The following is a 22,585-nucleotide window of genomic DNA, read 5'->3' as shown; positions in this document are numbered from 1 at the left end:
TTTAATTTCTGCAGCAGAGGGGGCATAACACACGAGTCAGTTTTAAAAACAACCAGGACAGGGGCTCAACATCGTTTTATAAATTCACCCCTAAACACGGGCTCGGCAGGCGTTTAATTGAACCCCTCCCGCAGAGCAGGACACCGTTTCAAGAAATTCAACTAATAAATTACTTTCTCCTTCAAGCTCCCATCCAGCTCCGGAGGGACGGCTGTGCTCAGGCTCTGCCCCGAGTGGCACTATACAGGTGCCAGAGGGGCTGGTTGGTGTCATTATCCCAAATTTTCCCTGCCTTTTTGGAGCGCCGAGCTTAAATCCCGCCCCCTATAGCCCTCCCCAGTGTAGGAACAGACTCCAGGATTCCCGGAGTTTACTCCATTTCTGGAGAGAACACAACGGTGATGTTACAAAGCAAAAAAGTCATTTTTCCCTGCCTGGAAAACAAACAAAAAAAATTATCACATTCTATTGCTTATTTCTGTTAATTAGTGCATAAAACTCAACACCCCTCCCTCCCCCTCAACTGCCTTCAAGCCATTCCCACATCCACTGGGAATGCAGCCAGCCCTGGAATGGCTCTTCCCCGTTCAGGCTGGCAGCAGGGAGGGCAGCCTTCAGGAAACATCCTGCAACGGGGCTGAGCCGGCTCTGGCTCTCACCTCCAACAATTACTCCTAAAGGGGCAATTTCCAAGGCGGAATCTTACGGCAAGACCGAGTCCCTCGCTGCCAAAGCATAAGTGAGGATGATGCCACCTCCCTCAGCCGGAGCGATGGTCCAAGGGCAAATCTGGACCGGGAAGGTGATATAGTGAAAAACCTGAAACTCTGCTGCAGACAGAACCCTGGTGACCCGAATTCCATAGTTTTAGCCAGATGGTTTCTTCCTTCATTAGGGGTCCACAATAGAACAAATGGAAAACTCACCATAGATGCTATACAGGGAATCCAACAAGAAATTTCTTCATTAAGAAATGTAGGACTTCAAAATCGAATGGGTCTGGACACACTTTTAGCAAAAGGAGGAGTATTGTGTACGGTTATCAATCAAACTTGCTGCGTCTATGTTAACCAAGAAAACCAAACTGAAATAGGCTTATACTTCCTTTGGATTTTCTGACCTCTGGGAAAAACTTGCCTCTTGGCTACCTAATTTTATGTGGCTGAAGCAGCTCTTTGTTGTAGCTATCATGATTCTTGTATTAGGATTATTGATTTGCATTCTGTTACGATGCTTTCTGTGGCTATGTAAAAATAATGGTAACAGTTACGGAAGAAACATAGGCTAAGACAAAGGCTAGAGGATGGGAAGCATTTTACCAGAATTCATACTAAGGATAGTATTGTTTAAGCAAAAGGATTTGCTAAGCGGAAAGAAAAGGGGGGACTTGATATAGTGAAAAACCCAAAACTGCTGCAGACAGAGGCTGCATAGGTAACAGAAACATTAACACCCGAGAAAGAGGGAAGGGTGGGAGCTCAGCACTTCGAGAAGGGACAGTTAGTACCGATGTAGATGAGCTCAACAAGAATGTAGATAAGGAGCCTTCTGACAAGGACGTGCTAACTGCTAAAAGAAAACAAACTAGAGTAAAATAACTGTGGTAGGAGATCGGCGACTTCCAACTCGGATGGGCCCCACCCCGAAAAGGGTGGATCCCCCGCTTGGGATCATGCTGATATAAATGTAAAACCAGCCCAGGGGGCATGTATTAGCTTGGCACATTTAGAGTGGATAATAAGGAAGGGCTCATTAGCCAGCAGATGTTTTAAGATAACAGAAACTAAACAACAAAGGCTGATAATGTATGCAAAGATAAACAGGAACTTCAGGTAACTGCCCAAGAAGGTGAAAAGGACATCTTGAGGAGGCACCAGAGGGAGGAGACCCTGAATTTTCAGAAACCTTATGTATATGCATGACTTCTTCCCCTTCCTTCCTCCCCAGGACAGAGCAGGCACGTCTGCAGCCTGGGCTCCCATGCAGCTGGGCCACAAACCTTGGGGATGCTTTGTGCGACTGTCCCCAGCCCTGCAGGACCATCAAAAAACCCCAGGGGCTAACTGGTTTTCTTCATGCTGGACATACTCTGCTCAGGTGGCAGGACCGTCTCGATCTGAAATGACACAAACTGGCCCTTCTTCAGCTTCTTCAGGGAGCTGGTGGCGCTGCTCCCAAACATGTTGTCTTCCACCTTGAAGGCGAGGGAGGGCAAGCTCCGGGTTTTCCTTTTCACGCTCTTCCGCTCCCGCTTGTAGGCTGTGGTCATGTTGGCCATCACCTGTAAAGCAGATTGCTTGGGTTGGGCCTCGAGACACCGCTTAAAAATCAACTGAACCGGTCTCACACCAGCCTGGTGAGCAAGAGCGGGCGCTGCAGCGTGCGGAGCTCAGCTTGGCAGGGCTGTGCCAGCAAGTGCCAGCATGGCTGGCTGCACCTGGTGGAAAGGAAGGGGTTAAACATGGTCTTCCCAGCCTTATTCTCACCAACCCCAAGCTAGCAGGAGATCTTACATGAAGAAACTGGGATTTCCGGGCTGTGCTCCGAGGAGCCATTAGTTCTCCATCAGTAGAGGGCAGAAGGGGATCTAGGCTGGAGTAACACAGAGCCCAGGGAAGCTTTTTATCACCTCCTGTTAATTACAGCCTCAATCCTGGCCTGTCTGCAGGTGAGCAGCATTGATCTTAGGCACCAGAAGTGCTTACAGACCGGACGGGATGCTCCGGTGTTACCCAGACAGAGCTCTTGCTGCCCTGTGCCACCACGTGCAGCTCCATTTGACAAAAGGGGAGCCAAGCTAGTGAGCCCAAGCTGCTAAAAGGATCAGCTGGGAATAGATCCCACACGGGCAGCTCCCAGGCCTCCTCCCTCCTGTCCTGTTTTACTACTGCTAACCCCCGTCAAGAAGAATCACAGTCCAGGTGGGATCAGAGAGAGCCACAAAACCCTGCCCGAGTGTAAGAAATGACTGAGCAAACAAAGCACTTGAGCCTCGTCTATTAATTTTTGGCACACAGATTGCCAAGCACTTTACAGGGGACATTGAGGTCGTTGTTCGAGTCAGGAAACCAAGAGAGACAAAATGACTTGCCCAAGGTCACCCAGCATGTTAGAGACAGTCAGGAACTGAATGCTGACCTTGCTCCCCAAACCTAGCTCTCTGCCCACTGGGCCAATGGTCTTCATTGTAGCCCCAACCTCCCCAGTTTCTCTCCTCCCATTTTGGGGCAGGGTTACTTTTAACCTTCGTAACTACACAGCATCTCCCTAAAGGCTTTTTGTCCCTGCCCAAGCATGGACTCCCCTGGCTGATTTCAGGTGCAAATTACAAGGCAGAGTGCTGGGCAGGCGGGGACGCCGTGCTCATTAGCCTTGATGGGGTAAGCCAGTCCCCCATATTTCATCACCCAGCTCTGAGGGGCACCACCGCCAGCTTCCCTGTGGCACCGAATGGTGCCGGCTCAGAGGGTCCAGCTCCGCTCCCGCTGCCCTTGGCATGCATTGAGGTGCCACCATGGCCACCTGCCCTCTCAGGCCAGGCCTGTGGGGTCTCAGGCAGTGCTTAACTGGCCTCTGCCTCGCTCCTTCCCAGCTGGATGCACAGCCTCCCTGCCACACACAAGCCCGTCGGCTACCTGCTATGCTCGGTGACAGAAGAGAGCCCGCAGGCAATGTGAGATGGCATTTCTGGGTAGATGGGGCCAGGGGCTCTCTCTGAGCACCTGAGCAGGCACAGGCTGCAGCACAATCCTTGCACAGGCAAATCCCTTCCATGCAGCTCTCATGCAGCCTGGTGTGAGGGACCCTGTGGGGGCTTCGCCGCAAAATGATTTCAAGGCACCACAAGACTTACAATCTCTTTCACCATGTTCTGCTGCTCCTGAACCGCGGCTGTGAATGGCGGGAGGCTGTCTGCCGTAGCAGAGCCAGTCCCCTGCTCTTTAGAGTCCTTGACAAAATCCACCTGCAAGGTACAGATATTTGTTGTTACTGTGTAACCGTGCCAGTGGCAAACCTCCTACAAGACTCTCCTTTAGCAAGAATTTACCTCGGATGACAGGCACACGTATCTGTTGAACATGAGGAAGAAAGGTGTATACTTTGTGACAGAGTTGACAGAGGTGCGAAAATGGAAGAGCACGGGGTCGAGGTGGGCATCCCATTCACTGGGCTTCTCATTCACCACGCTGCAGATGGAGGATTTGAGCACCTCAGCGCTGCGGTCGTCCAGGCCTGTGCAGTCTGCAGGGGTGAGGATCTGTGAGATGTTCCAGCGCTCGCATAAATGTCGGCTGACCTGCAAAGGCGGGGGTCATGCCCACAGGAGAACAAGGCAGGTTTGCACCGCAGCAGCTAGCAGCCCCCGCAGCAAGGGATGGCACAATTCCCATGCCAGGAGGTACTGCCTAGAAGAAAAAGCTCCCCAGAAAAGTTAGAGCCTGAGAAAATGTTTTGCAATGACTGTTCCTGTGCTTGAGGCTTTCCACAGGGAAGCTGGGTTAATCCGAGGGTAGGGCAGGAATCTCATGGACATGATATCACAAGATCTTTCCTTTGGAGCAGAGAGGTTGCAGCGTAGCTGGAGGACTTGCACCACAGAACCACAACCTTAAATCCCTGATGGGGGGAAAGCACTGGCAAATCATCTGCCACCACTTGTAACAGGACTAGGGCAAGGAGAAGTCACCATCAGCTCCTTTTCTCCCTTACACGGCACACTGCAACTCTGCCTTTGGGACCTGCTTCCCAGAAAAGCCTGCTGAAGGTCACATTGCTCTTCCCTGAACCACCCAGCACCTGACCTACCTCCTCACAGAAGTCCCAGCTCTGACTGGCGTAAATGTTCTTGGATGCTCCAAACCTGAACAAGAAGAGGACACACAAGTGGTGTTACTCCATCAGCTGTAGGGCAGGGCCAGGAGTTCAGTCTTCATGGGATACACAAGGGACAGAGACCCTCCAGTGGAGCTGGTGCTAGCTGGTGCCAGCTGGGGCTGGCATGACCTCACCCCCCCAAGGGCAGGGAGAGGTCTGCTGGCTCCATCTGTTCCAAAACAGCCAAGCCTGTTTGCTTGTGAATGATAAGGCAGCAAGAGAAACAAGCAAAGTTTATTTCTCTGAATGCCCCTCTCTCCTGGCCACAAGCATTTTCCACAAGCACGTGACATGGTAACATGCACCACGTGAGTGCAAAATGAACACTTCCTAAGAGGGATCAGGGGACAGTTTTGAAGCTTCTGCAGAGAACTGGGGCATGAGTTGTATTGCCCTTGGGGCTGCTCGGAGAGCCACTTCTGCCTCTTTTCCCCCCTCCCCTGGTAACGGGAGGATAACAGGCTCTTCCCAAGTACTTTGCAAAGAGCAACTGAGAGGCACTGCATGGTCTCTCCTGTAGAAGGGACAGTTCCTGCTCTCCTGGGGGCCCATCTTGTGGACACTGTGTATTTCTGCAACACACATCCCAGCTGCCCCATCTCACTAGAGAGGTGCAGTATAACCATCAACAGAGGAGCCCACCTGTAAAAATTTGCAGCTAGGGCTTTAGCCACTGATAAGGGATCTTTCTTCTGCAGAGGAGCAGCCTCAACCCACTTAGTGAAGTAGTCTGTCACAAGGAGGACATGTGTATTGCTCTGGCTCGTCTCAGGAAAAGGTCCTGCGTAAACAAGCATCACGAAAAATCAATGTGATGCCGTAATATCACCCAAATGAGGAAAGTTAAAAACCCAGCCCAGCAAAACCAATGACTGTGAATCACACGACTCTCTTCTGCAATGTCACTTGGCCAGTAGATTTCCGTGACCTTTGTCAGCAAAAACACATGCAGCACAGCCTCAGTTCTGGGAAGTCACGCACACCCACAGCTCCCATTGTGTGTGGAGTGGGAGCCGAGCCAGCCACACGGATCAGGTTGCACCTTGGTAGGCTGCTGTGGCCTCCTTGGCACTTCCTCACAGTCGAAGGCAGCTTTAATTCCCATGCGGGCGGCAGTAAGCCTGCCACGCTCCCTGATGGCTGGCGTGGAAGCCTTGAAAATCCCGTCTGTCAGATGCAAACACTCACCGTGAATGTCTAATCCCAGCACTTCCCAGGGTGATTCCACTTTGACAGGCCTTGCTTTCCGCGATACGTTCTTATTGTGCTCCGCAATCTGGCACGTTTCACACATTTTGATCTGCAAAGGGAAAAGACACATCAAAAGATTTTAAAATATGCTGACAAATTCTGTCAGATTCAGACTGGACAGGTTATGAAGGGATGAGACAAGACAGCACGGCTGAGCAGCTTCCTTCCAGACGATAAAAATAGCGAGATGCAAGAAAAAAAGAAAACTCCATGGGCTGACACAGTTCACCTTTCACAAAACTTACCTGACAGCTTTCTCTGACACAACAACCAATTTTCTCAATGTGGCCTATAGCTAAGACATTTCCCACCCTGTTATTAGGCAAATATTTGTTGTATTTTAAACTTCCACTGTCAGCTAGAAAAATCATCAGCCTTAGGACGCTGGAGGAGCACGGGCTGCTTGGACCATGTAACGCAACCATACTTCTTCAAACCACACTGTGGCAGAGCCTCACTGCAGGGAGCTGTCAGCCACAAATCAGGTGAGGCAAAGTGGCTGAGGAGAGCCGGCGGAAACATGGAGCTCCTCCTGTTACAATAGTTTAGAGAACTGGGCAGCTCTGGGAGGAATCCAGACTGCTCAAAGCTAGACTCTGCAACACTGGCCTGAAACAATCCCACATTCCTACGCTGGCCAGAACTGCCATGCACGAGGAGGCCTCCCTGTACGGGTTTCCTGACAGTCAGAGGAAAGACATCCAGCTGCCTCGGGATATCCCAATAATTTCACCTGCAGTTACTGAGTGCACGGCTTCAAAGCAACAGGCACTGGAAACGACATCACTCCTGCATCAGGGCTCTTCCAGCTGCTCACTGGGGGGCTGCTGCCTGAATGTGCTGGGACATACTGGTGTCACAGACACGGTCGGTGCTCTCAACTTACCCAGTCCACAACATCCTTCACAATCCCCAGCCAGTAGTACCGGCTCTGAATCCGGTGCACAGTCTTTTTCTGGCCCAGGTGGTTCCCAATTTCTGTGAAATGGCTTTCCAGAAAGACCTGCCGCCTCCGTTCAGGATCCAGAATAACCTCGCGCTTTTCCTCCTTCTTGGGTCCCACGTAGTAGAGGCAGCCGCCTGCAGATGCAAGAGGTTTATCTAAAACCAGGCACTCTCACAGCCCTTCCAGCTACTCGGTCTGGGCAAAGGGGTCATTTTCCACAGCAGGAAAAAACGGTGGGACACACCGAAGGGGGACAGTTGCCTTGGGAGCTTCTGTAACACCTCTGGAGAACGGGCTAAACGGGCATCACCCCCAGATAACCCCAGGGACCCTCTTTTCTGCACCCAGTACTGAGCAGAACCCTCTGCCCCCATAAAGCCGCCCTTCCACCGGCCAGCCCTGGCTTACCCGGGGTGCCTCAAAACCGCTGCCCAAGGCACGGAGCCGGCAGTGGGGAGGCGGCGGGCACCGGCCACGCTGCACCCCACGGCCCCCCCTCCCCTCCCCAGGCTGTGGGGAAGGCGCCTCTGCCCCCCTGCTGCCCCCACAGCTCCCCCCACCCAGCCCCTACCCCCCCAGCACCCCCCCCCCTCGGCCCCGCTCTCCTCAGAGGGAGGCCAAGGGCAAGGCAGGCGCTGCCGCTGTGCCCCCCCAGCCCCCGGCTGGCCCCGGGCGGGCTGTCCCGCCGGGCCCCCACCGTCGACGATGAATTTCTGGGCGCAGCGCTTGAGGTTCTTCCTCTTGATGGAGCAGAAGCTGGGCGGGAAGCAGCCCTCGGCCAGCAGCCGGTAGATGTCCTCGAATTTGCTGCTGGGGCCGCACGGCTCGGCCGCCACCACCTCCTCCTTGGCCACCAGCAGGGCCGAGTCCATGGCCAACATGGGCCGGGCCGGGCACCCCCGGGGCCGGGCTGTCCCCGCTGCCTGCGCGTCCCCGGCCCAGGCAGGGGAGGGAGGGGCGCGGCGGCGGCTCTCAGGGACGGTCTGCAAATAACCTTCGGCGCGAGCTACCGGCCCCGCTGCCTCGGCGCGTTCTCCGGTAAGGGAGGGGGGGGTCCCGCCCACGGCCGCCGCCTTTCCCTGCGGTGCCAGCGCCGGGCCCGCGCCCCCCTCAGCACCGAGCCAGCCACGGGGCGAGTGTGCCTGTGCTTTGCCGAGGAGCGGGGCGGCGGGGGCCGCAGGGAGGCTGCAGGGCCCGGCCGCACCGACGCCACCGAAGTTACAAAAACCCGAAATGACACTCCCCCCACCCCCACCAGAAGCGTCAACCCGGAGAAAACGGACGAATTTCGCCTCCCTTCGTTTTTCTCCGTGTCCGGCACTTGCCGACGCGCCCTCACTGGCGCCCGCCCGGCCGGAAGCGGCGCTGCCTGCTGCGCGGCGGGGCCATTTGGCGGCCGGACCCGCGCTCGGCGCCGCTCCTGCCCTGCGCCGGCGGGAAACATGTCCGCGGGCCGCCCGTTCCTGGCCTGCGCCTGCTTCTTTTCGGACAACATCTTCGTGGGGCGCTACGGGCTGCACGTCCGGTACCGGGACGAGGCGCAGCTCCGCCGCGAGCACGGGCGGGTAAAGGCAGCCCCCCCCGCTCCCCCGGGCGCGGCGTGGGCCGAGGCCGGGCGGTGTGTGATGGGCCGCCTATGTTGCAGGCGCTGCGGGAGCGGGGCTGCCGGAGCGAGGAGGCGTTCGGGGCCGTGCTGCGGGAGGTGAGCGCGGGCCGCGGGGGGGGCGGCTCCCGGGGGGCACCGAGGGCCTGACAGCGGGACGGGCCTGGGCAGCCCCCGCCTCAGGGAGGGGGCACCGCATCGGGGCTCCTCTCAGGGGCTCCCGCCTTCGCCGCTGCCACACAGGCGGGGGGGCTGGGTGGCAGCGGGGGGGGCGGGGGCACTGGGGAGACTTGCTGAAGCCGCAGGCCCCGGCCCTGATGGGCAGGCACATCTCCCCGGTGCCTCATCCCGAGCAAACCCGGTGCTGGGCCACGAGCGAAGGGAAGAAGCCCCCCCAAGGTGGGGGGTGCTGGCTGTTGCCGGCGATGTGCTTCCACCGGCGACACCCCCCACGCAAACGGTAACACCGCGTTAGCAAACGGCTGCCTGTGCTGCTCCCCAGCCGGCCCCCAGCACCCTTCTGCTTTGTCTTTCCTCCTCCCTTCTTTTGTCAGGTGTTTTTAAAAGGTGCCTTCAGATGGATCACCCAGGGACCCCACAGAGCTCCCATGAGATCTGCCCGCAGGACCCCCCCGCCGGCCACTCCACAGGGAGGGATCCGTGTTTCTTTCCAGGCCAGGGACAGAGATCTGGCCTACAAACAGCTCCAGTTCCACCCGGGTTCTTTTAAGGATTCTTGGCAGAACAATGATGGCACTAAATCATAGTAACAATTAAAACTGTATTTTCTTAACAGGATATTATTACTACATCACAGAATTTATGATTAGAGTGGCTCAGGATTTCTACAAGGAGAACCAATGTGGCACAATAAGCAGCATAATACTGAATTTATAATACAACTTAGGATTTCTAGATCCTAGCTTAATTATAACTTCTAATCGTCACCCGGACCCTCTGTACATTACGTCAGATCTTAACGCATGGTTTGCTGTAGCAATATAACCATCATCACGTAGACTCCAAAATCATATAAAAGAAAACAAGTCACTTAGTCCTTGGAGGAAGCAGACGATGGCGGAGGTGGGGGCAGACACGGCTCTCACTGCCCAGCAGCAGCAGTTCCAGTCCAAGTTCCCCACGTAGGACTTCCAAGTGCTTGATTTTACAGACAGTGCTCTGGGTGCTGTCCCAGTGTTCTGTGACTCTGTCATCAACACCACCGGGCTGGCTGGGTGCCTGGGGCCTTCAAGGCCAGCAAGAAAATCAGCCTGGCGCCCAAGAACATTGAAGCTGGTAGGGAGGGGAAAAAGAAATATGTTTGGTTCATCTACTTGGTTCACAGGACTGTCAGGGCCTGATAATAAGGGAAAGGGAATGAATACATGACCCGCTTGGTCACAGAGAATGGCTGCCTGCCTTACAAAATGGCATTAGTTATGCTAACCACGTTACCAGGGGTTGGGAGCAGGAGGTACAGATCACACCCCCCTTCCTTTTTTGCCAAGAAACGTTATAAACTAATCTCACGGGGGGGGTATTAAATAGAAGGAGCTGCCTGAATCAGTTTCTGTTTCCTCTGAAATGACAGATTAGCATGTCCCCACAACACTTAGCAGTAATCCCTTCATGACAAGTCCTGTCTTCCTCCCAGCAAATGTCTTTATTTTAGACAATACTTATATTGTCAGAACATAAGCCAGACTCTTTAAGCGTATGCTGGTGATTCATGAGGCGTCAGAATGCCCGAAAGGACTGAAACCTCACAGTTCCACTTGACACGTCCATAGAAAGACTTCAGTTATTATTTTAAGCCATCCATAATGAGAACATGTCTCAAATCCCTCTTAGGCATTTGGCTTTTCAGATATTTATTGGACTTGTCTTAGTAACAGAAAAGCAAAGGCATACACCCCATCTCCCAGCGGTGCCCGGAACAAAAATAACTGGTTTAAAACAATGAGCAAATTCCTGGAATTGTTTTTAGTTATTCCTTTTGATTTTCTAACAGTATGCTCTATTGTTTACTTGTAGATTGAGGCAGAAGTGCAGAGGAGAAAACAGTGGATCCATCAGTCAGTGGAACGCAAAGCCATCATCTCAGAGTGCTACAAACGAAAGCACCCAGAAGTGTACATTCTGCAGGTAGAAACAGAATCTGTTTTGCAAAGAACTGCCTGAGAGCTTCTTTTTGCGGTAGCAAGCCATCTTCCCCTCAGGGCTGCGCACAGTGCTAAAGCTAGAGTGAATTAAAACTAAAATGTAGCATATTAAACCTGAATTTAAAACTTTCACAGCATAGTGTATCCTCCAGGCAAGATTCCACCTGGCTTACAGCCACGTAAGGGTCGTCCTATATGGAAGCTGCACCAGCACTTGGTACCGGCCTCAGAATACCATTAGTACTTTAAACATAAAGCATCATTGCAGCAAACAGGGTTGGTGAGGTCTAACGAATATCCGCAGAAATCAGCCTGCATGGGCTTAACCCACAGACTAGGTACTAGTTACCATCAGCTGAAGGGGGGCAGCAAGGCTGCTTGCATGTCAGCACCCCACCACAAACACAGGGCAGCCCTTGTGGGCTACTCTGAATTTTCTGGTGTTTGCCAGACCCAGTACTTCCCAGCTGGGTAATTACCACAGATGAGCAGTGACACACCAACAAGTTCACACAGATTTACTGCTCTATGAGCCTTTAGTAATGAGTTCTGCCGTGGTCTGTTCTACCATTGCCTGTCATGATCTGTGTGGAGAAGTGCTTAAAGCAGAGCGGAGTCACTCTTGTTGTGCCAAGGCCATGACAAGATGCTGTATCTAGTAGAAAAGACATTTAGGACGTTAGGAGCCCATAATGCGACCAGGCTCTTTGCTGTCACGCTAATAATAAATCTGACCAGTTATACTTAGAAACCCACAAACCAGAGCAAGCAGCAACTTTACCTAAACCGCCAAGAAAAACACCAGTAACATTCTGCATGTCCTGCCACAGAAGTAACCCAAATGTGACCATCAGCAGCCTTGCTCCCTTGACTCTACATATTTTCCTGTGACTGCCTGAAGTCCATTTCCCTCCTGGGCTGTAAAAGATTTTGCAGGCTAACTGTGTTTCTGCGTATTTTTATCATCCTTCCCTTGACACCAGGATTCATTCCTGGCCCCAGGCTTTCTAGAAATCGTGAGATACTGCACGTCGCCGGACGCTCACCTCCATGGCCTCCTGCACTTCCTCGAGTCCTTCTCAGGTAAAGAAAACAACATGTCAGCCCCCAAGGTCTCCCCATGTGACACTGCAGCTTCAGTGATGACGGCTGTTTTCAAGCCCTGTCTTTAATAGCTCAGATTTGATACACGGCTGAGACAAACAGGATGTTATTTTCTGCTTGACGAGAGTCTCTGGAGAGGTAGTATGGTGCAGCAGTTACGCTCAGGATGACATACTGTTTTCCATTTTTCCAGTCCCAGCCTGCTGGTGTCTCATCGGAGCCTCTAGCTGCAGCAGGGCTGGGGTTTTGGTTGTACCACAGCCTCACAGGGGAGCCTGCTGGAGGAACACTTTTAGCCTTAGGGAGCTTGGTTTTCCCTCCCCAGGTGCTTTACCATTTCAGACAATCCCTGCTGGTTAGTCTGAGCTGAAATAGTTTCAGTCTAGGTTTCAGTCTTTCAAAAAGAGATCTGGGTTTTAAGCTTCCCTGGAGGCATCTGTGAAGCTTGCTCCCTACCAGAAATGCTGACAAAATGCAGAGGGGAAGCTGCAAAGTTGCCTCCTTTTCTGAAGGCAAAAAGAAAGACACAAATGTTGTCTGTGTGCAGGGCTCCTGGATTTGTCCAAGGCATGATTTCCAGACACACAGCCTTTTCATGCTGCATTTATCTCTATATCCTGTATCCTTCTATATCCTCAATACTGAGCTCCCCTTACACAGACCTTTAGGGCTTTACCTCGAAAGGCAGCTCAGAAGGCCTGGTCTTCTTCCCAGAAGGTTGGCATTGGATGAGTGAAGCCTGCATCCCCTAAACGACCTTGAATCTCCTTCTTCCAGGAGGCTGTATTGGGACCTTCTGTGATAAGCCATTGATTCACCACCCTCCCTCTATACTCTAAAAACATTTCCTTGGCACTTACAGCAGGCATTTAAATCAGTGCCAGATCTCCTGACTGGATAGGGAAGCCTGGAACTGAGGGGCCAATATAAAAAACAACAAATATATCCCAGAGCTGATCCCAGGGAATGGTTCCAGCCCTTTGAGCAGCCTAACCACAAAGTGAAGCATGTGGGCCTTGCGTTCTCACACCAGCACAGTATAGCTAGACAGCACAACAGCCAAGAACACTCTCATCTGTTACCTTCCCCAGCAAATGGTGTCTCCCTTCTCTTGACAGATAAGAGGATCTATCGGCTCCCAGTGTTCACAGAGGAGTTCTGCCAAGCATTTGTGAATGAGCTGGAGAACTTTGAGCAGTCGGATATGCCTAAAGGCAGGCCCAACACTATGAATAACTATGGGGTAGGTTTCATCATCTTTTGTGCTTCTTCAAGGGGAGCGTTCACGAGCAGACTGTGTTTACCTCCTTGCTTCAGAATCCCTTCCAAAATGCCTGTAATTTGAGCACAGCAGTTTGGGCACAGCACAGTTTGATTACAGCCCCCTTGAAGTGAAAGGGTTGAGGGAGTCTGTGTTACACAGACAAAAGGACAGGGGAACCCAGAGAAAAGGGATGGGAGCTGGTATCTCAGAGCAAAGAGCGCCCTGTATTTAAGCAATACACATTTAAATCAAGGAGTCAGTTTTTAAAGAACACTCAGCTTTTGATCTTACTCTGTCTTTTCCCCAATCACTTTCCACCTTGATCCCCCTTCCTTTGCCTGTAGCTGGAGCCTTTGCTCTAAAGTTCTGTAGCTAAGCAAGGAGCAGGGTTGGAAGAGAACAAGGCAGCTCTGCAGCAGCTCTGATGAAGCAGCAGATGTAGCTGGTCAGCTGTTCCCATCTTTTCTCTTTGAGACAGGTTTTGCTAAATGAGCTTGGGATGGATGAAACTTTCATCACACCCCTACGCGAAAAATACCTGCAGCCCATAACGGCACTGCTTTATCCCGACTTGGGGGGCACTTGTCTGGACAGCCATAAAGCATTCGTTGTTAAGTACTCGCTCCATGAAGACCTGGATTTGAGCTCTCACTATGACAATGCGGAAGTCACCTTAAATGTTTCACTGGGAAAAGACTTCACCGAAGGCAACTTGTACTTTGGGGATTTCAGGCAGGTAGGGAGCATATTCCTAATCTGGACCCTGATTCTATTCCCCTCTACCTCCTCACCCCCCCGAGTTTCAAGGCATTAATTGTGTTCCAAAAAAACAATTATTCACTCCTGACAGTCAAACCGTCTTTGTTCCTTCCCCCCTTTTTAAAATGTCTTGATTACACAGATTTTCTGCTACAAGCACATTACCAATATTCAGGCTTCAAAGAGAGGACAGACAGCTGTTGTAGTAGAACCTGGAGTGAAACAAACCAGTCCAGCTCTCCACAACTGAAATAGTGAGCAGGAAGGTGCTGAGAGAGAGAGAGAGAAGAATTTTATTTCAGATGAGACTTGTAGCCCCTACTTCCAGGGGACTCCTCACATGAGAGGGGTGAAAGCTCCCATACACCGGTGAAATAGTCTTTTTGATTGAAACTCTGTCTTTAAATTGATTCCCTCTGGACCTGGCACTGGGAATGTCTTACTGGAAAAAAAAAAAAAAGACTTGTACAAAACTGCTGCCAAGCCCCCACTGAAGTGGCTGCATTTCAGAGGTGCAGCGAGTCCTCTCCATGTTGCTTACTGGGTGCTGTGGGTGAAAAGGTGACAGGTTTCAAGTATTTAAGCATTGCTCTGCTAGGGACTTTCTGATGTAACACCATATCCACCTCCCTTTGTTCCAGGATCCTACCCCTGTGCCAAAGTACATAGAGATCGAGCACGTGGGAACCCAGGGGCTGTTACACCGAGGAGGGCAGATCCACGGGGCACTTCCCATTGCCTCTGGGGAACGCTGGAACCTCATTATTTGGATGAGATCATCTGCCATCCGCAACCAGCTCTGCCCCATGTGCAACAAGAAACCTGAGCTGGTGGAAGCAGAGGGGTTCGGAGACGGGTTCACAGAAACCCTTGAAGATGATGTGCCCGAGACTGTGAATCTCTGCTCCTTGTGGTAGCAGACAGTAGAGCCTGGTTTCTTCAGACTAACTTGCCTAAAGCTCCTTTCTGACGCCTCAGACCGCACTAACAGACTCTAATGGATGCACAAGTCATGGAAAAGGTAGCTGGTGCCTTGGAAGGGGATGGAAACCCATTCCTGCTGGGGTTAGGGAAGCCAGCCACTGGGCAGCTGAAAGAGCCGGTGCTCAGCTCGCCAGGGCTCACACTCGCTGGCGAGCTGGAGGGCTGCTAGTAAGATGTAGAAAGCCTTTGATTCACTGCAGGGGCTCTAAATATTTTCCAGGTGTACAGGGAAAACAGGCAGAGCTGCTTGGCCTTTGTGAAGACCTCTGTGCCAGCAGCAGCAGCACGGGGCCTGTGCTGGAAAGAATGGTACAATAAAGACCTGCATTTCACACCTCTGCTGTTTGCAGGGACTCCTGTCCTCTGTCAGGGGATGGGGAAGAGTTTTTTGTTGCTGAGTGACACTGAAGGATCTGCTCAAAAGTGATCCTCAACAGGCTGCTGGGAATAACCTGGAATTACTGTTGCAGCAGGTTTAGCTAGCCCAGGCTCAGAAAAATCCACTGGGAGCAGTGTAGGGAGAGCTGATCCCTGGGAAGATCTCTCAAGGGCTCTGTCAGCTCTTTTGAGCAGAAATTTCCCTGTCAAAGATTCTGTGGGCTCTATTAAGGAGAAACGGGCTTCAGAGACAGAGCTCTCGGAGCCCCCTGCTGCACAGCAAAACTTTCCAGAGGAAGGAAGGAGTGTACCTTTAACTCCCTTGCTTACGCCAACAAGTGAAAATATATAAACCAGCTCTGAGCCTGGGCACCACCGGTGGGCCTGGGACTGCTTCATTTGGCACCGCCTGGCAGCTGGTGTGGTGGAGGGTCAAGCGCTCTTCTCCCTGGCTCACTGCCAGCCGGCCGAATTCGTGGGCATCTACACAAGAAATGAAAGAAGCCAAGTGTCTCTTGATTTGGTGGCTGCATTTGGCTCTATGGGAAATTAATCGTATATATTTGATAGACACGTATGCCACTGCATATATAAGGGGCCGTTTCATTCACTTACTCAACTGCAGTAATTACAGCGTGCGGACTTTGCCTCGTTGCTAATTGGGAAAGGCTGGCTGCGCTGGTACAGCTCGCACAGTGCTGATTTACGCCTTCCCAGCAGATCTGCTGCATTTTTTGGGTGGGTGCCATTAGCACACAGCGCTGATTAGCTTCTCATTAGCAAAACCCCTTAAAACTGCATCTCGGGGAAGGATCACAGAGAAGAATCACAGAATCATTTAGGTTGGAAAACGCCTCTGAGACCTTCTAGCCCACCAATTCCTGCAGCACTGCCCATCCACCCCGCAGCCATGTGGGTTTTAAATACCCCCGGGGTGGTGGCTGCCCCGAGCCCCGCCGCTCCTCACCACACCGGTGCTCCAGGCCCTGCCAGCTCCCCGGCCCGGCCACCGGCTGTCGCATCCGTGCGCGGAGCCAGAGGGCGGCCGTGAGGACACCGGCCCCGCGGCCTCGCTGCCCGCCTGGACCGGGGGGGGCCCGGAGGGCCCCGGAACCAACGGGCGCGGCCGCGCTGCCGGCCGGCCCCGCGTCGGGCCGGAAGTGGGGGCGCTGCGCGGAGCCGGCGGCGGCGCCGCTCGGGGCCGGCGGGGCGGGAGCCCGGCCCGGCCGCGGTGAGTGCCCCTCCCCCCCCTCCGCTCCCCCACCCCCCTGACCTGCGGCGGGGAGCTGCCGGCACGGCTGAGGGCACCGGGGGGGGGGAGGGGGGGCAGACGCATGCGCGGGGCCGCGGGCCGCGGTGCGGGGGGGCTGTTAAAGGGCCGGACACGCGGGGCCGCGCTCTTAAAGGGGCCGCGCCTTGCGCCGGGCTCTTAAAGGCCAGGACAACTGGTACGGAACTCTTAAAGTGCCAGCGCGCCCTGCGCAGGCGGCTGAACGGTCAGAACGCCCCTTGCCGAGCTCTTGAAGGGCCAGCGCGCCTCTTGCCGAGCTCTTGAATGGCCAGCGCGCCTCTTGCCGAGCTCTTAAAGGGCCAGCGTACCTATTGCCAAGCTCTTAAAGGGCCAGCGCGCCTCTTGCCGAGCTCTTGAAGGGCCAGCGCTCTGCAGCTCCCTGTGTTCGGACAAAGAATGCGGGGCGGCCCTTCCAGCTGCAGCAGGGGCAGAGCAGCAGCCAGGCCCCTGGCTCCCCGCCGAGGGCCTGGCCCGGCTGGTGGCCAGGAGGAGCCGCCCCACGGTGGCCACGGACCTGGCAGGGTGCGGGCGAGACCCCAGTGTTGGGGCGCAGCCAGCCTGGGGTGCTGCCGCCATGGATCCGGGGCTTGTCCCCTTCACATGGCCTCGACCCGTGGTCACCGGGACGCTCCTGCCTGCGCCCAAGTTGATGAGGGACTTTCATCCTTAGAAACTTAATTGTGTCCTTAATTGTCTTGATGTTGGTGGGGTTTTTTTTCTGATCAAAATTTCTGTTTGGAAGTCAATCAGAAAGTTGATTCCCTCGGGAGTGGATCGCGGATTGGGAGTGTCGAGGTGATCAACGTGCGGTTAATTAAATGCGGTAGTTGGAGGGTGGCTGAGAGAAAACATTTCCTGGATACTGCTCTGCCCATGGTGCTGGTTTGTTTTTTAAATTAATGACTTTAAAATAATGCCGTCTCTGGCCTGTGGCTGCCGGCAGCCGGTTGGGCTGATGGACGGGGATGCCAGCTTTATGCATAATCTGTTTTCAAAAAGCAAATTGGAATATTAAAAATTCATCCCTCCCCTTGGCTTGTGCCCGCTCTTGGCGCTTTAAATAATGGGGTGATTGACTCCGTGTTCAGCCTGGGGAGGATGGTTTCATGCTGCTGTCACCACAGCATCGATCACACCTTGCCGGTGTCCATCTGTGGGTGCCGCGTCTTCCCGGCCGCTCCAGCCCCGGGGGGGTGCCCCATGGCGGCAGGTGGCTCAGCCGTGGGGCATCACAGACACCAGCATCCAGCCCCCAAGCAGCCACCCACGGTGGGGATCAGCCCGCGTCCCAGTCATCACATCTAGGGACAGATAGGAGCACGGAGAAGACCTGGTGGAAAACCTGCTTGGGGGTGGGTGTGGATGAGGGCTGCCCGGGGGCCCCTGCGTGACCGCAGCTCTCCGCTGAGGGCCCTGTTTCGTGGGACGGTGGCGTGCAGTGGGCACGGCTGCATGGTGGGTACCCCCAGCTCTCTGCGCGGTGGGAGCTCGGCGAGAGCGGAGCGTTAACAGCCCCGTCTTCCAGGGCTGGTTGGGTCGGAGTTGGATTTAGGGGTTTGGGGGCTGCTGGACATGTTGCACCGAGTGGGGGTGGTCCCCCCCCGTGGCACTGATGTAACCTGTTCCTTCCAGGGGCTGCTGCACGATGGCCCACAGCCAGGCTCGGAAGCGGTCACGAAGCAGGAGCAAAAGCAATTCTCGGAGCAGACAGGAGAGGAGGGAGAAGAAAAGGAGGAAGAGCAGCAAGGACTCACAGCAGGGCAGCAGCTCCCCTCCGAGGAAGCAGACCTCTGGGTCTCACAGACACAAGTCGAGCTCGGTGGCAGCTGGGGAAGGTAGGGGAGAGGCCCACGACCCTGTTTTCCTGGGGCAGGTGCACGGAGGGGGCGCAGCTGGGAGAAGAGGATTTCTGCTTTTAGCTACGTCGGTCTCTGTCGCCTTGCCGGCCCTTTGTGCCCGTTATAGTCTCGTTCTGACAGGCGTGGAGCCCTGCAGCCCCCCTGTGTGCTGCTCTGGCAGCGTGGCACCGCACACGATGTGTTAGAGTTGTTGGCACAGGGGGGTCTTTGCCCCAGCGTTTGGGGGCTTTGGTGTTGAGGCAAGAAAGGAACCAGGCTGGGAGGGGGAGAACCAGCATCCCTGCTGCTGGGGGGCCAGAGCTGCTCTGCTCAACATCTTCCTGTGCATTGCAGAGAAGAAGAAGAAAGGAAAGGACAAAAAGAAGAGGAAGGCAAGTCCCTCCTCCTCTGAGACAGCATCTTCATCCAGCGGCTCCTCGTCTTCCTCTTCCTCCAGCTCCTCTTCTGGTGACTCCAGTGACAGCGACTCCAAAACAAAGAAGAGTCGACACAGCAAAAAAAAGCAAGCAAAAGAGAAAGACAAAAAGAAGAAGAAGAAGAAGAACAAGAAGAAGAAAATAAAGAAGAAATCAAAAAAGAAGTCAAAGGAAAAGGCTAAGGAGAAGAAAGCCAAGGGAGAAGCAGTGCCCGGCCCCTCGCTGGAGCAGTGGCAGAAGGAGTCGCTGGTGGACACGGGCCCAGGTAACGGTGGTGGTTCCCTCCGGCCGAAGCCAGCGCACACAGGCCTGGCGCTGGGGAAAGGCGCTCACACGCTGTTCCTGGGACCCACGGGAGGTGTCTGAGGGAAGCAGGGCTGTGTGCAGGGCTCCAGACTCTCCTCCTTCGTATGTATCGTGGCAGCCACACCGAGTAAATGTCAGGAGCCACACTGAAAGATTCATTTGTGAAGTGTTTAAATGTGGTTTATAGCTGTGAGTGGGGAGCAAAGGTGGCAAATGGAAGGGCACAGGCAGCAGTAACACCCAGGCAAAGCTGGTACAGGCTTTGGGATGTGAAGTGACCATTCCTTTGCATGGTTCATCCCTGAACCCTGAGTACCGCTGGGAAACAGGTGTGACCCGTGTGTCTGTTCACCGCGGGCGTGATGCTGTGCCCCTCAGCCAGGAGCCGGCCCCACAAGCACGGCTCTGACTAACTGATGCATTCCAGTTCTGACAGACGAACAAAAATCGCGAATCCAGGCTATGAAGCCAATGACAAAGGAAGAATGGGACACAAGGCAGAGTGTCATAAGGAGAGTTGTGGATCCCGAAACAGGGAGAACCAGGTATGACCTCTGGGCAAAGGGGAGGCAGGTGTCCATCCCCGTCCATGTTGTGTGGGTTGGAGTCCTGGAGGGTGCCCGGCCGTGGCACTGCAGTGCCATGTGTAGAACCAGGTCCCCTTCAGCAGCAAAAGCCCAAGGCAATCCCTCGCAGCTCCCCTCCCGTCAGACCTGGTGTAACTTACCCAGAAAGTGACATGTTTGACACCAAATTACCCACTTGTGCTGGGGCTCCACACGAGGGGCACCAGGCGGTGTTCCAGCCGGGAGCTGTAGGATGCAGACACCGGAGCACCCTGCTGCTGGAGGCAGAAGGTTTGTTCCTTGTGCTGTGAAGGGTCCAGCCTGTCCCCGTTAAATGGGACTCTGCAACCAGGGGCAGGGCTGGAAGCTGAGCGGTGACTGACGCCTCCTCACCCCACTGCTCCGTGCACTTGCCTTGTAGCTCTGAAGTGCTCAGCCCCAGTTATCACCCGGGTGCGAGGAGGGAGCGCGTGCCACTTGGGGTCACAGACAGCAATCAAACCCAAGTTCATTTAGCTGCCCAATAGAAATGACCCAGTTTTTAATAAACTGCATCTTCTCAGCAAAGCAGAAAACATCACGCTGAAGAGAATTGGGGATGACAAGCATAGTCTTAAAATAGAAGGCAGCCTGCAGGGCTCGGGGAGGTGTGGAACAAAGGTCGGTTCCCTGTAAGGCACATAACAAAGATGATTAAATTTCTGTTCACGTTTGGAGGTGTGAGCCACCTCGGACACTGCTTGGAATTTGCTCAGCAAACTGCTCCTCAGGCTGGCTGCCTTTTGGGCCCAAACTGGCTCCTGTCCTTGGCTCTGTAGTGTCCTGGGGCAGCCAGGGCCACGCCTGAACTCCCGGTGAAAAAAGGAAGAGTTTTTGCTGGGGTCGGGGCTGCTGCTGTTGCCAGCGCAGCCTGCGCGTGGTGAGGTGGCAGGCGATGCTTTTATGAAGTGCTTTCTCCTGCCGTGTGCAAGTGTGGCTGGCTCTGCGCACAGCAGGCAGCGCCCGCAGCCTGGGGCAGGGACGGCTGGCCCATGCAGGGGGTGCTCATTTCTCAGGGGACCCCACCTGTCCTCGCTGCGGTGACATTCATCCCACAGGAGCAGTGGGGAAGCCTGCTGTGCTAGAGATACAGCCAAAAAAAAAATACCACAGGATGGACCTTCAGGGACAAGCCGGGCTGGTCTTGCCTAGAGGCGCGTCAGCCCAGCACCGGGTCCTGGGCATGTGTCGCTGTGAGGGGGCTGTGGGCTGTGTGGGGGGGGCTGGGGGCTGTGTGAGGGGGCTGGGGGCTGTGTGCCGGAGCTGGGGCACACCAGCAGCCTTCGGGGTGGGCTGAGGGCTCAGCTCCCTCTGTGGCGGGGGAATGGCACGGCTGGCAGGAGCTTGCCAGTAGCCCTCACGGCTCACGGGCCTGTGTTTGTCTTCCAGGCTTATTAAGGGCGATGGAGAAGTACTAGAAGAAATCGTCAGCAAGGAGAGACACAAGGAGATAAATAAGGTAGCAGGAACGCGCCAGCGGGTGGGCGCAGCTGTGGAGCTGCTGCACCCAGGGGTGTTGCCCTTCCCCCCTGGGGACCCCGCTGACCCCAGCAGGGCAAGCCGAGCCCTGGCAGCTCCACAGGGGCCCCGACGGGTGGGTCCTGGTGGTCCTTCATTCTTGGGCAGGCGCTGCTGTGAGCACCCACTCTCTCCCTCTGCAGCAAGCCACCCGGGGGGACGGGCTGGCCTTCCAGGTGCGGACAGGGATGCTGCAGTGAGCACGCGGGTGCCAGCCGTGGCAGGAGCCTGTCCCGCTGCTGGTGCCAGCCCAGGCCTGAGCCTCCGTCTCTGGACCACGACGGTGACCTGCGCCAAGACACTTCCCCAGGGGCAGTTTCCAGCCGCTCCGTAAGTTGCTGACAGGGAAGGAGAGTGGCTTTAATGGTTCATCTCCCAGTAAACAGCTTCTCTCCTCCCTCTCCTGAGGCCAGCGTGGCTGTAATGCACGCGAGCCCTGCTGGCCCCAACACCCCTCTGGAGGCTGGTGGTGCTGGGCAGCACCCAGGGGACAGGCTCGTTGGTGCTGAGCACCTCAAAGTGGTGCTGTCCCATGGCTCTGGGTGGGCAGGAGCCAGTGCTGTGGCCTGGGCAGTGCACGTACCAGGGCTGCAAAACACAGCTGGCTGCCGTCGTCCCTTCAGGGGCTGCTCGTGGCCCCTTCCTCGCTGGATCTGCGTGCCCCCTGCTTACCGGGGGCTGCAGCTCGTGGGCCCTGGGCACTCGCTGACACCCCAGCAGCCATGGCCCTGCTTGGGTCAGCTCTCCTCTGCGCCTTCAGGTGCCACCCTCCGCTGTGCCCCGCGGCTTTACTCAGCCTTTCTGCAGCTTCATCTCATCAGGTGGTGCTGGGGGGGGCACTGACCGGGCTGGCTGTACAGTGGGGGGGTGGGCAGGCGCTTTGCAGAGGGGGGGCTTTACCTTGCTGTCTGTTCCTGCACGCAGTTTGTGTCCCCTTCCGCACAGCGCAGGCCCTGGGCAGCAGTGGGGCTCAGGGCTTCTCGGGGCAGTGCCCGTGGCCACTGAAGCAAACACCTGGCCCTTCCCCCACTGCAAAGTGGATAAATTTACAAACGGTAAAAAGAAAAAAAGTGGGGAAAAAAAAAAAAAAAGGACAAACACATTAAAGGACAAATGGGTCCTGCAGGACCGATCTGCGCAGAAGGTTTCCACACCCTGTTCGTTGCTGTAGCCCCATTAAACTGGTGTCTGCTCATGTCTTGGATTTTGTGCCTCGTCTGTTTCTAGAGTCTCCCCTCCCCCCAAAAAAGACCAAAAAAAGCCA

At 54.7% G+C, this 22,585-nt stretch overlaps 2 protein-coding genes across 2 annotated transcripts; both read left to right on the top strand.

Annotated features, from left to right (window-relative positions):
* The first annotated feature begins 7,771 nt into the window (after positions 1-7,771).
* On the top strand, positions 7,772-15,287 carry OGFOD2 (2-oxoglutarate and iron dependent oxygenase domain containing 2). Its single transcript, XM_056326072.1, has 7 exons — positions 7,772-8,637; positions 8,718-8,774; positions 10,710-10,820; positions 11,821-11,920; positions 13,060-13,184; positions 13,684-13,941; positions 14,606-15,287. The coding sequence occupies exons 1-7, from the start codon at positions 8,515-8,517 to the stop codon at positions 14,879-14,881; spliced, it is 1,050 nt and encodes a 349-aa protein (XP_056182047.1). The 5' UTR covers positions 7,772-8,514; the 3' UTR covers positions 14,882-15,287.
* Positions 15,288-16,434: 1,147 nt separating this feature from the next.
* ARL6IP4 (ADP ribosylation factor like GTPase 6 interacting protein 4) lies at positions 16,435-22,516 on the top strand. The gene is made up of 6 exons (XM_056326162.1): positions 16,435-16,557; positions 18,250-18,452; positions 18,810-19,157; positions 19,626-19,743; positions 21,193-21,262; positions 21,465-22,516. The coding sequence occupies exons 2-6, from the start codon at positions 18,263-18,265 to the stop codon at positions 21,519-21,521; spliced, it is 783 nt and encodes a 260-aa protein (XP_056182137.1). The 5' UTR covers positions 16,435-16,557; positions 18,250-18,262; the 3' UTR covers positions 21,522-22,516.
* Positions 22,517-22,585: the final 69 nt, after the last annotated feature.

The sequence above is a fragment of the Falco biarmicus genome, chromosome 1 (assembly GCF_023638135.1).
Source record: "Falco biarmicus isolate bFalBia1 chromosome 1, bFalBia1.pri, whole genome shotgun sequence".
Taxonomy (NCBI): Eukaryota; Metazoa; Chordata; class Aves; order Falconiformes; family Falconidae; genus Falco; species Falco biarmicus.
Note: the sequence above shows the minus strand (reverse complement) of the source record. Positions and strands in the feature narration are given on the sequence as shown.